This window comes from Pituophis catenifer, unplaced genomic scaffold (assembly GCF_029215685.1).
Source record: "Pituophis catenifer annectens isolate HBS135680 unplaced genomic scaffold, rPitCat1.0.hap2 SCAF_16, whole genome shotgun sequence".
NCBI lineage: Eukaryota > Metazoa > Chordata > Lepidosauria > Squamata > Colubridae > Pituophis > Pituophis catenifer.
Genome location: NW_027256896.1, coordinates 6272478 through 6286560, shown reverse-complemented (window position 1 = coordinate 6286560; position 14083 = coordinate 6272478). Strand labels below are relative to the sequence as shown.

Genomic DNA, 14083 nt, shown 5'->3' with positions numbered 1-14083 from the left:
AATCAGGTGGGAAACATTACAGGGAGTTTTTTTAAAAAATTAAAATAATGTTTTCAGAAGAGAATAATTAGAGCTGTGCAAATCTCCTTGCTATTCATCTTTTTCAATATCCCCCAAAGTCTTAAAATGTAGTCAAATTTATTCAAGGGTCCCTGGAGAACTTCAGTTCATTGCAAGGGAGCGTCATGGGGGAAAGATCATTTTCTCACTGGCACATGTCTAGTCAGTGTGGCTGCTGAGTATGGGAAAACTCAGCAGTCTATCAAGAAGGGAAATCCCCATTGCACCATCCCATAGAATTTTAAGGGTCCTCCAACTTGGATTGTACCCCATATGTCAGCCCGGGAGCCATTTTTTCCCTGGCATCTTCAGGGCTCCCACAGCGGAGGCCGTGGAAATGGAAGGGGGGGGAGATAGATATAGCAAAGGGATTGTAACCAAAATAAAATTCTTTCCTCTGAGAGCCAAAGATATTCCCACCAGGTGCAAGAAGGCAGGGTGTGAGTCCTGATGAACTTTGGACTGCAACCTGATGCGATGGACTGCATGGACCGAGGGAGGAAAATTGCAATTTTAACTATGGGGGAAACCTGAGGGGGCTTTAGAGTTGGGTTTCCCCAGATCAGTGGTGGAAATCAGCCGGTTCGGGCTGATTCGGATGAACTGGTAGTTAAATTGCTGGCTGGCCCGGCCCTTCCTGCCTTGCCCCTTCCAGGAGTCCCCACACACTCCATTTTGGCTCCTAGGTAAGTGCAGGGAGGCCTACTGGGCCCAAAATGGGGTGCGGGGTATGTAGTTCCCCTCCCCCGCAGCCCATTTTCGCTCCCAGGAGGCTTCAGGGAGGCCTAGGCCCAAAACGGGGTGTGGGGGGTATGGTGCCATCTCACTGGTTCACATCTTTTGAGAAACTCTATTTCTCATAATAGATCATGTTCTCCATAATAGCATGTAGGAAAAATCTGGTGTTTTTTTTTTCCTTCCATGCTATTATGACTTTTCTCTCTCTTTTGTCCTCTCATCAAAAGTAGAACTGGATGGATAGATGGATGGATGGATAGATAGATAGATAGATAGATAGATAGATAGATAGATAGATAGATAGATAGATAGATAATGTTCTGCTCTAGCAAATGAATTTGTTTGTTTTTTTGTGTGTGTATGTGTCTGTGTATTTCTGTGTATATATCTATTTGCTAAAGCAGCAATTTGTGATAGAAAGCATTCTCAATGGATCAAATGAAGATATTCTCAGTTGAAGAGGGATCCTCCTTTGAACATATCTTTCCCTTGTTCTGGTGATAGTCACCTATTTGGGGAGAATCAAGAAGTGAGCGTTCTACTTCTGTGGAGAGCCAGCCCACAGTTCTGCTGCCTCCTTTGAAATAAATAAGGGCTCTAATATGTGCTATTGCCAAGACAAAAGTCTCCCAGTTACTGGGTCCTTTGAGAAATCAACGTTTGTCACCATCCATGATGACTCCATGATTGGATTTGGGTGGTAAGAATTTGGTGGGAATACATTGGCCAATACATTTAGAGATGGCCTTTTAATTTCCATTATGGGCAACCTGCAAATGTTTTCTACTCACCCCGAGCATAATACTGTAAGCAAATTCTAGCAACGAATAATTAATTGTTCTGATATGCAGTGAATTGATGAAGGTAACCTTGGTCTTCCTTACATCTTTATAAACCAAGGTGTGAACCAAGTACGAAATGCCAACATCTCGTCCTTAGTGGAGAACCGACATAAGCTATGAGTTAACTACAGAAATACAGTCAATTCGGCAGGATCCTTTACCCCATTTCTCTATAGTCTTCTATTTGGGCAGGAGAGAAAAAAAACCCAAACAAATCTGCATTTTTTTTTAAAAAAAAAAAATCAGTTCTCATCTGGACTGATGAAACTCTTTCCAAGAAATGATTATTGGCTGAGTGGGATGCTTTTATGTTTATTTTAGCAACCAAGAAGAGGTGTGCTTATGTTGTGGCCCGTCGGCTGCCAGCAGAGCTAGCTGCAGAGTCAGATGAACAGGAGGTTGAGGGAGAGCCTGGGCCAGCTTCGGAGACTTTGGAAGGCTCAGATGAGGAAGCAGCAACAGAGAGAGAGGCAGAGCGAGGGCCTTCCATTCTCCCCCAGGTGGAGAGGCAGCTATCTTCGGGGCCTGAGCTGAGTGAGAGGGAGGAACAGATGGGGCCCATCCCAGATGTGCGTACGCACAGAGGGAAAAGGAGAGGAGAGCAAAGGAAAACAATAAGCCGGCTCTCAGGGAAAGGAAGACGTAGACGCTAGTCAACCCCTCCCTGGCTGGAAAATAAATGGGAGGGGTTTGGGAGTGGCCAGTTGTCACAGACAATTTGGATTCCTTGGGCAGAACCAGGTTTGTTGGGAATAATTATGTTTGATTTTTTTTTTTTTGTTTATCCACATGAATAAAAGACTGTTACTGCACTGTTATAAAAGGGGGGGGTTACTCGGGAGTAAGCAGCCTATCATTATTGCAAATGCTGACTCAGAACAGCCAGGGGTGGGATTCAAAAATTTTAGCAACTGGTTCTCTGTCCAGTTGCTGGGTTGGCACGGCCATGGTGGGCGTGGCCTACTCAGCCTCTTGCACCATGGGGGGGGGAGGTGTTTTCACCCTCCCCAAGCTCCAGAGGCTTTTGTTGAGCCTCCAGGAGGATGAAAATGGCCTCCCCCAGGCTCTGGAAGCTAGCCTATTGCAAATTATCAGCTTCCTGGGGTTTTTCGGGGGATCAAAATAATATATTCCAGAGAGGCCTCATTGCATTCTTAGAAAAAAATGTTGCAAATTGGTAAATTGCTGGTAGGCTTTCATGCAATGCTTTCTTTTGGGGTGTCCACCTGTTCAAAACAGCTGCAACGACGACAACACAAATGGAAAGAAAACCATGGAATTCTAAAAAGACCACATTTTTAGGTTATCAGGGGTGAGGGGACCATGACCTCACCGATTTGCTTTTGGGACTTTGGTCTATGGTAATCACCATCTGTAAATGTTCAAGCATCTCATGGTAGCCACTTGGTCAGAACGTTCTCACAATTCTGAATCTGTTCATTGGCTGGATAAAATAAAACCCAAATGTTCTTCCTGATTGACAGTGAACTCTCAGATTTAATTCAGGAGATGGGCAAACAAACTCAGTTTCAACATTTCACTGCATATAGAACACAAACTGTGTTTCAATCAACCTTGTGACAAATGTCTACTATTATTGAATGAAAAGCACTGCAGATATTGTTCAGGAATGATTATTTGCTCTCTGAGCTGTACTATCTATTTATTCATACTACATGATTATATTAAATGTAGAAAGGTTATGTTTAGTTTCAAACCCAATTCTGTTTTGTTGGTAGTTCTTTTTTGTTTGTTTGTTTGTTTCCTTCTTCTTTGTTTCCCCTCCCTCTCATTTTATTTTCTTTAAGACCAAAAGAAGTAAATACAGTAGATGACATCCCAATTATAAACAACTCCAGTGTTGCATGTGAGAAATTATTATTATTATTATTATTATTATTATTATTATTATTATTATTATTATTATTATTATTATTATTATTATTATTATTTTGCTCCACAATGACACATCGAACTAGCCAATATATTCAATTGGGTTTGCATTGAGTGTTGAAATCAGTACCCACATTTTAATTTGCACAAAGTTTATTATTCTGTTGATCAGATCTGCATGCCCTTAAAAAGTGAATTCACATTTTTTTTTCTCTCTCATCGTTTTTCTTCTTAGTTTTGTTTTCAATGTGATGACATGGTTCCATTGATTTGAACTTGTTTTGTTTTTTCTTTTTTTTATTAGATTTCTTTTCCCCTGTAGTGAAAATTTAGAGAAAAATAAAATAAAAGGTATTTGGTGTTCAATTCTTTGATATTCTTCAGGAGACGATTAAACTAACTCGTGAAAAGAAAGATTAAAAAGTTGTTGACATTGGTTGCTTTACTTAATTGCACATCTTGGGTATGATTATAATTTCTTTCTAATTTGCATGTTTACAGAAATGAAGACAGAAATGAGAGCCAATTTAAATTAAAGAGGGAGTGAGAGATAGAGGAGAGAAAGAAAGAGAGGCAGAGAGAAAGAAAGAAAGGAAAAGAAAGAAAGAAAGAAAGAAAGAAAGAAAGAAAGAAAGAAAGAAAGAAAGAAAGAGAAAGAAAGAAACATGAGCAAAGAAGTGGTTGTCTGAAATAATGATATGCATGTTATTTTCCCTTTTCCCACCTGCATGCAGGGATTTGGTTTCGTTACTTTCGAAAATAGTGCTGATGCGGAAAGGGCGAGGGAGAAATTACACGGCACCGTGGTAGAGGGCCGTAAAATCGAGGTGCATGTTCAAAATATTTTCCTTTTCATCTTTTTTATAAATGTTTGCCTCACTCTCATTCGTTGTTTCAGATCCATCATTAATGTCTCTTCTGTGTTTCCCTTTTTCCTTCCCATTGAGATATTTTATTTATATATATATATAAATATATATATATACACACACATATATATATGGAATATGTTATATATAGTTACGATTACGACCTATTATATAATACGATACAATATTGTATAATGTACAATTTTTATATATATATATATTATATGTATGTAAGTACGTATATGTATGTATATATGTATATATATATATACACCTGGCCTAACTTGGTTTGGTTATTTTATGATTTCCTTTCTGTACGTGGTTTTTGTTTTGTTTTTTTACATTTTTTTCCCAGTTTTTGTTTTTTAACCATCGTAATTACAGCTAAAAAAAAAAAGAAAATTGTATGCCAGACGTGTGACGAGCTTTAATACCGTGCTATGATCTGAAAGGTTTTGTAAGTTGATGGGTGCAATAGATTTAAAAAAAAATAATAAAAAAATTGGAAAAACTTTCAAAATTAAATGTTGAAGCAAAACAATAAGGCATTATTTTATTTGTGTGTGTGTGTGTGTGCGTTTAACTTTTTTTGTTTGTTTGTTTGAACCTTTATTTGGGAATTCTATTTCTTTTTTGTTTTTTTCCTCCTTTTCTTTTAATTGCAGGTTTGATGCAGGATTTACAGTGGCTTTCCAAATTATCTTTTGGCTAACTACCCCAGAAAAATTCCCATTTGAATAGCCATTCATTTAGATTCACCAAACAAACAAATAAACATGGACTTTGTTTCCATTTTGGACAAATGCCCAGCTAAATTCTCAGAAGGTTTAAAGTTCCTTCTAATTTTCATTCCCAAAAGTGATCATCTCATTGCATATAAAGATTTATAGATAAATCTATCTATCTATCTATATCTACGGTATATCTATATCTATATATATCCTTAAACCACTGGATCCAATTCAACACTGCCTGAGTTGTATTTGTTAGAATCTTAAAAGCGAAAAAAAGAAAGAAAGAAAGAAAGAAAAAACCAATTGAAAATTGCTGTCGTTTTTGAGTAAGATGTTGCATATTTTGCCTTTCCATTCTCCCTTTTCGGCGGTAGCTCTTAGGGCCCTCACCATCTCAGTAACCATGGTAACTGTATACATGCCCCATTCTGGCGATGGTGCTGACTGGTAAGTGGAGAAGTCCATCTACCGTTTCACGTATCTTATCTAAAGCGCTGATATCTACCACATGAATTTTTTTGACTTGTCGTCTTAAGTTTTCTTGATGCTCTCTATTTTTTATTTTTATTTTTTATTATTATTATTCTCTATCTCTATTATCTCGGTACGCCTGTCAATGAGTGTCCGTTTTAAGCAAGCCTTGGAGACACTGACTGAACTTAAGGATATGAATTTTGTGCACATCTTACTCAGATCGTTAATTCCATATTGTGTTAAATAATGCACCCTCTTTTTTATCCTTTCGTTAGCTGTGGTTTTTTGAAAGCTTGAATGGTTTTGTTAGTTTCCTTGCAATGAATAAACGAGGCTCATGTTCCCCCGATGTTGAATGCTACGTGTTGCTTTTCCAATGGTACATTTTGAAAGGGTTATGTTGCACACTGCTAAGATTTGTCCTTCTCTATTTTTTTTACTTTTTCGTTCTCTTTTTTGATGTTACTTATTTTTCCCCCCTTGCGTACCTTGTCTCTTTCCCCTTTCTACTCCACTGCATGCTCTTTCATACAGTTTTTTTTAATGTTCTGTTTTTAAATATTTTATCGTTTCAGTGTTACCATGGAATATATAAAAGAAGCATGCTCTTAAATCTTCAATTATGCAAAGCCTTTTAATTTGCTTTTAATGTCTCTTTATTAAACTTTAAAGGAAATGGTGTTACTTTATTGAAATGATTTGTAAGTTTTATAAAACGACGATGAGAGTAAATGTAATTATAAATCGTATGATTTTGTTATGCGCCTCCTGCCTTTTATTAGTTTTATTATTATTATTTTGTTAATTTGGGGGAAATAAATTAAATTGCATTTTAAAATGCCAAAAAATAAAGCATGCATTCATTATTATCATGGACCTTTTTAATCTTGAAGAAGTGTTACTGATTTCTTGTTTTCTATGTGCTTAGGTAAATAATGCAACAGCACGGGTCATGACGAATAAGAAGACAGTTAACCCTTATACAAACGGTAAGAACTAGAAATTGAGTTTTTTTCTTAGTTTCCATTTCCTGATCTGCCTAAGGTAGGACTACATAACAGCAGTGAAATCCACTTACCTTCGCTACCGGTTCGGGAACTGGAGCACAAGGGATGTGCATGTGCAGAAGAAGCACGCACATGCTTGCCTCTTCTGCACATGCGCAGAGCCTTCTATGCATGCACAGAGGGTCAAAAATGGGATGTAATGATGTCCCAGCAGGTGGGTGGAGCATCCCGCTGCCGGCGCTTCCAGTTTGCACAAGTCGGATAGATTTGGCCAGATTTCACCGCTGCTACATAACCTTATCCTGGTCAGCTAAAGAGCCGTGGTGGCGCATTGGTTAGAATGCAGTACTGCAGGTTACTTCTGCTGCCTGCAATTTGGCAGTTCAAATCTCACCAGGCTCAAGATTGACTCAGCCTTCCATCCTTCTGAGGTGGGTAAAATGAGGACCCATGGTGGGCATGGCCTAGTCAGCCTCCTGCACCATGGTGGGGGGGGGGGCATGTTTTTGCCCTCCACGGGCTCCTGAGGCTTTCCTCGAGCCTTTGGGAGGATGAAAATGCCTCCCCAGGTTCTGGGGGCTGGAAATGGGCCTGTTTCTGGTCTTTCTGAACTTCTGGTAGGCCTGTTTTTCACCCTTACCGAGCCTCCACGTGCGCTCTGCACTTACCTGCATCTAAAATGGGCTGCGTGGGGACTCCTGGAAATGGAGGGTGGGAGGGACCAGCCAGGAGTGGGATTTGGGAGTTTTCTGAACTGCCCAGAATCTTACCTAGAGGTTCTCCCAAACCCCTGCAAACCCCCAGCAGCCCACATACCCACATTGAAGTAAGCATCAGTGACAGTGCTGTGATCAAGCAGGGAACTGAACCTTCTCTTCTGACCCCTAGCCAAATACTCTAATTTCTGCTCTTGTTATTGTCAGTCAAAGAATTATTAAAAAGTTATTGCAGACTGGATCCTTCGTTGTACTTTGTCACAGCAGCAGAAACTTTTCTGTCTCTATACTTTCCTTTAAAAAAAAAAAAACTGGGATATCAATTTCAGCTTTTGAACAATTCTTTTTGAAAGCTTTGGAACTGAACATATTGCAACCTTCCATTTGGCCTGTTTCCAATATCCTGTAGCTTTCTAAAGAAGGATCTGATTACCCTGACTTTTCTTTAAAAAGAGAGAGAGAGAAAGAGAGAGGAAATTTTACACAGCTTGATCAAGAAGGAATCAAATGCAAAATATTTATTTTCATCCTCCACACATTATGCAGTGCGTTTGTGAAATATTTTCCTTCCATCATTGACAGTGGGGCAAAGATAAGTGGACAGTTTTATTTTTTAATGATCCTATCATGGATATCTCTACCCATCGTGGCAAAATTAAAACAAAATATGAGCTGGGTTTGACATATCATGATTAAGCAAGTTACAGTACATCATGGAGAAAGTCTGCTTTGTAAAATTTTCTGATTTTTCTTGGAGAAAACCTGTCACTCCCTGGACCACCTTGATTTAAATATAATTAATAGCAATAGCATTTAGACTTATTTACTGCTTCATAGCCCTTTACAGCCCTGTCTAAGCAGTTTACAGAATGAGCCTATTGCCCCCAACAATCTGGGTCCTCATTTTACCCACCTCGGAAGGATGGAAGACTGAATCAACTTTGAGCCAGTGAGAATCGAACTGCTGTCAGTGGGCAGAGTTAGCCTGCAATACCGCATTCTAAGCAATGTGCCACCACAGCTCTTATTAATTAATCCAAACAAGTCAAATGAAGACCGGTTGTTTATTCCCTAACTTTTGCCCCAAATGCCATTACAGATAGTCCTCAATTTATGACCACAACTGAGCCTGAAATTTATCTTGTTAAGTGAGACATTGATTAAATGAGTTTTGTCCCATTTTATGACCTTTCTTGCAACCGTTGCTAAGTGAATCACTGCAGTTAATGAGTTAATAACCCCATTGTTAAGTGAATCTGGTGTTTCCCCATTGTCTTTGCTCATTAGAAGGTCCCAAAATGGGATCACATGACATTGGGACACAGCCGCAGTCCATAAATATGACTCAGTTGCCGAGTATCTGAATTTTGATCACATGATCAAAGGGACACTGCAAAGGTCATAACTGTGAAAAACTGTCATAGGTCACATTTTTCAGTCCCGTTGTAACTTTGACACTAAATGAACAGTTGTAAATCAACAGCTACCTGTACTGAGGTAAGAGTTGTGGTTGTCATCATCCTCTACAACAAAAACAAGAAGCTCACAGGTCAATGCATCTTATTTTGTTTGTTCAAAATATGTGCATTATCCCTAAGTTAAATTAGTTTGGTGCAGAGGTGGGATTCAGATAATTTACCTATCGATTCGCCCAGCACCAAAGATGTGAGCGCGCATGCAGCCACCTCCGCACATGTGCCTGGCCTTCCGTGCAAGTGCTTTGCTGATGCGTGCGCCATTGGCCTCAAAAATGTGCTGTCCGGTTCCAGAATGACGTGAAACAAAACACTTTAAACAGGTTTGCTGTGAAAGGTTTTTATCCTATGATCTGGCACACTTTGACAATCTCCTGTGAAAGCGAAACATTGTCAGCGCTATCCGCGCTGTGCTCCCCACCACCTTTTGAAGTTTCCCACTCCCCTTCCCAGCTCCACCCCATTGCTCCCCCCTTAGCCTAGCTTCCGCCTATTCACCCGCACTCCCACCAATCGGCAATTAATCTTGGTTTGTCAATCCCGACAGCCTGCAAGGGTGGCGGCTTTTACTCCCAATAAGCACCTGGCCCCGAACATCAGCTGTCTTTCCTCAGCTGTGAGGGGGCAGCAAAAATGGCGGCACCCACAGCACCAACTCCACGTCAGTCCCTAGGGCTCACTGCAGCGGCAGTAGCATGCAAGAAAAGGTATCGGGGCTCCAGGATATTACGCCGGTCTTGCTGGTGGCCAGGATAGAAGCGGCCATGTCGGCGGCAGGTTTGGGGTAGTTAGACTTGCGGACTGGCGGTCTTCCCCTCCGGAATGGCAGCCTGGCGGATTGGAGCCGACACATGCCTAAATAGGACAGCATAGAGCCAGGGTGGGTGGGTAAAGATGGGCCCACCCACAATTTCCGCTACTGGTTCACCTGAACCTGTCCGAACCAGCTGAATACCACCTCTGGTTTGGTGTATATTGTTGTGACCCAGGCCCAAGTAGTTAGTATTAAATACAAACAGTTTGAAAACAAACAGACTTTATTAGAACACCTGAGAATTAACTCGTTCTCAGCATAGTTCAAAGTAAATGAAAGCAAATTCTTCAAAACACCATTCCTCAGTTTATCGCCAACCTTGGGATAATTAGGCAAACTGTCAAAGGCTTTTCTTGGCATAAGTTCAGAAGCAGAAGACGCCAACAAGAAATGAATACAGTGAAACAAGAAGCAATTCTCTCAACAGTTGTTTTCCGGCGAAGAGGCCAAGAGCCGTTGCTGGTCTTTTAAGCTTTATGGGAGGGGCCAATCATCTCTTGGCCCTACTCCCAAGTTGTCCTCTCTGCTTTATTTGCATACATGCACTGGGAACAGGCTCCTCCTGTTCCTCTGCCTCTCTATTGTCAGCCTCTGGAGGCTCCAAAGTCCATGCATCACTCCCCGATGGCCCTGGCCCCATCTCTGCCTCCGATGCAGAGCCCTCATCTGGGCCTTCCCCAGCCTCCAGGACTGGCCCATGTTCTTCCTCAGCCTCATTACTCTCCAACTCCTCTGCCAGCTCTGCAGGGTTCTGGTGGACCACAACATATATATTTGAATATATACATACACATTCTTTGAGCAGAACTCTTTATCTCTTTCTTCTTATTAACCCTGGCTTTGTTAAAAGCACAATCTTTTCACATGCAGTCGTTCACACAAAATCCCCTGTCTTTTCAGCAAGCTTCTTTGGCTTCTATAAGCTTTCTTCATTTCAGTAGCTCCCAATTTTTGATTCCCTGCCCCACCCCCCATTGCTGAAAGTTGACTAGGATCACAGATTGCAGAGGCCCAATCTGCTCTCGGGAGAAATAGGGAGATGGAGCTATCAGGGAACCAGGAATGATGGAATTGTGCAAAGGTTGCCCTAGCTTTATCTTTCTGATAAAGCGTGAGGGCCAAATTGAGGTCCAGGCATTGTTCTAACAGTGCAGTTGTACTATCAGAAAAAAACATTTTAAAAAGGTAAAGGTTCCCCTGGCACATATGTGCTAGTCGTTCCCGACTCTAGGGGGCAGTGCTCATCTCCGTTTCAAAGCTGAAGAGCCATTGCTGTCCGAAGACATTTCTGGGGTCATGTGGCCGGCATGACTCAATGCCAAAGGCACACGGAACGCTGTTCCCTTCCCACCAAAGGTGGTTCCTATTTTTCTACTTGCATTTTTGATGTGCTTTCGAACTGCTAGGTTGGCAGAAGCTGGGACAAGTAACAGGAGCTCATCCCATCATGCAGCTCTAGGGATTCGAACTGCTGAACTGCTGACCTTTCGATGGACAAGCTCAGCGTCTTAGCTACCGAGCCACCGTGTCCCTTTTAAACAACATTTAGACAGTGGGGGGGGGGAAAGGAAAAGAAGCAGCCCATCTTTCTGAAAGATTTCCTGGCAGTGATTTGGAGAGTGCAGGAAGAGATTCAGGGCAAGGAGAGATGCCTGCTGAGTCTTCAAGGGTTCAGAAGATGGGAACACAAAGAAAGAAAGAAGCAAAAAAGGCGAAGAAGAAAGAACCTTTCTCCTTAATACCGAGTTTCTGCTTTGTCTTTGGAATAAGGGCTAGGAAAGAAGATCAGCCAAGCAGCTTCTAGGGATTAGCACTGCCAAAGAAGATTGTAGCACAATACCGCAAGTTTCAGAATAACTAGTTTTGAAAACGCCATAAAAATAAGAGCCATATCTTGTTTTCATTGTCCAAGATAGCAACAACTCAATCATCCATAGAGGAGAGCCCTTTTTTTTTTTTAACCGAAAGACAATCTCTCTCTCCTCATCTTCCTTTCAATGCTGGCAGCTAAAACTGCAGACCCTGTGAAGCTTTTCGATCAAAACCAAAACCTCTGCTTGGGGGGTGGGGGGGGGGGGAATACCTAAAATATCTTTTTACGAGTTTTAACTCAATGTCGATGAGATCCTAGGTCCGTGATGGCGAACCTATGGCACACGTGCCAAAGTGGTGTGTGAAGCCACTCTGGTGCGCATGTGCACGCGAGATCAGCTATCCTTTGTGTTGAGTATTCAGTGTTGAAAACCGGCTCCAGCCAGCTGATCGTCGGGTATGCATCCTTGACTCTCTGAGAAAGGAATGTTATTATGACTATATATCACCCATATTCCATACAATCCCCTCTCCCAGTTTCCCACAGTAGTAAATGTGGCAGGCCTGAAGATCCAATGATCCAAGATGGCTTCCAGGTCTGACTGATAATATGAAACTAAAAATGCTAAAAGGCCAATTATATGTATTTATATGTAAATTCTATATACAAACGCAATGTATATACATATACAATTTAGAAGAGAATATACATATACAATAAGAAGAAAGCCGTTTGGTTAATAACCACAATAAAGTTAAGTAAGCATAGACACTAGGGCAAGATGTTCTTGACTCTCTGAGAAAGGAATGTTATTATGACTATATATCACCCTGGCTTCATATAATCCCCCCTCCCAGTTTCCCACAGTAGTAAATGTGGCAGGCCTGAAGATCCAATGCAAAAGATGGCTTCCAGGCCTGACAAATAATATGAAACTAAAAATGCTAAAAGGCTGATTATATTTATGTATATGTAAATTCTATATACATACGCAGTGTATATACATATAAAATTTAGAAGAGAATATACATATACAATAAGAAGAAAGCTGTTTGGTTAATAACCACAATAAAGTTCTTCCTCATCCCAGGCACTAAGTCTATCTATCTGCATAAGAGACAGGTTGTTTTTTACCTTTCCTGTCTGTTCTGGAAGTTTCTACCTGAGGTACATGTTGTGACAGCAAGACAGATTCCGAGAACTACACCCACAGTGGTGAATTTACCTCCTCTAATGGTTGAGACCTGGTTCCTTGGCAGTTCCTCAGTCGTACATGTCAAACTTCTCCTCACACTTGATTAACCTACACAGTTATGGGCCAGCAAATACTTCATTGACAAGACAAAGTAAAGTTTAATTGCTGTTATTTTCATGATAAATGAAGTCTTTGCAGAGTGAGCTTCCCCAAGTTAGATGATGCAGCCATCAAATTGGGCAGGAGATGAAATATGAGAGCAGGTTTCAGCTGAGATCATCGATCTGCATCTGCCCGAGCCCCATCTCCCTCTTCTCTCTTCCCGAAGACAAATTGAGGCACCATTAGTATAACTTAAAATGTCTGAGGTTATCTTTCAGCTTCTTTGACAGAGAAGTCTGACAGATGTGGAAAAACCAGCCCAAATGGCTTATCTGTGCAGAAGTGAAGAATAAAAAAAGTATTCTAGAAAATTACACTTCGAGTAATTAAAGGCTTTTGATGGTTGAGTACTTGGCTTAGATCAGCTTGAAAGATTTGGGAGGAAGAAAATAAATCTTTCATGCCTTCTTCCTTTTCTTTTTTTTTCTTTTCTTTTCTTTTCTCTCCCTCCCTCCCTCTTCCTCCTTTTCTCCCTCTTTCTGTCTCTCCCTTTCCCCCTCTCTTTCTCTCTTTCTACCCCCCCTCTCTCTCACACACACACTGCCAGTGTGATTTGTGGTCCTGTCAGTCATTCATCCAAGTATTTATCTGCTCCAACCTATCTTAGTTTTCTTTTAATTTATTTGTAGAATAAAATTTAAGTTCATACTGCATTCTAAAGGACTGCAATAAGAGAATAGGTAGATAGATCTTGTAAAGTTGAATTCTGCTGTTATCTTCCATTAAAAACTTGGGGAAAGTTCTTGATTTTTTGTCTGAAACTTACCAAAAGAAAATAACTCATTTTATTTGGGGGGGCGGTGTTCCAGAAGTCAGAGCTAGGCATGGTTCATTTATATATGAACTCACGTATTGTTGGGAAAACCAAGCCAGGATGCTAAGCCATGAAATGATTTATTAGGGCAAGCGTGTTATATAAGTACACCACTGGAGTTTTCTTAATCCAGGTTTAGGATTTAGCGTGTTGTGAAAGTAAAGTCCTTTTAAGCCCATCCAATTTAAAACCAGGAAGAAGATTGTCTCTGTTCATCAAATGAAAAGAAAGTTATTTCTTCTTCTTCTTCTTCTTCTTCTTCTTCTTCTTCTTCTTCTTCTTCTTCTTCTTCTTCTTCTTCTTCTTCTTCTTCTTCTTCTTCTTCTTCTTCTCCTTCTCCTTCTCCTTCTCCTCCTCCTCCTCCTCCTCCTTCTTCTTCTTCTTCTTCTTTTTTTTTTTTTTGCAAAGTTACACAGACTTGCATTAAGTGGGTAAATAGAATCTCCTTTTCATGAAATGGGCTGAAATTATATCCTG

At 40.6% G+C, this 14083-nt stretch overlaps 1 protein-coding gene across 1 annotated transcript in view; it reads left to right on the top strand.

Moving 5' to 3' along the window:
• RBFOX1 (RNA binding fox-1 homolog 1) overlaps positions 1-14083 on the top strand; it is a 238290-nt gene that overhangs the window by 84851 nt on the left and 139356 nt on the right. The window contains exons 4-5 of the mRNA XM_070955384.1: positions 4268-4360; positions 6539-6599. Of these exons, the coding sequence (XP_070811485.1) occupies positions 4268-4360; positions 6539-6599 (154 nt within the window). The remainder of the gene's footprint in view (positions 1-4267; positions 4361-6538; positions 6600-14083) is intronic.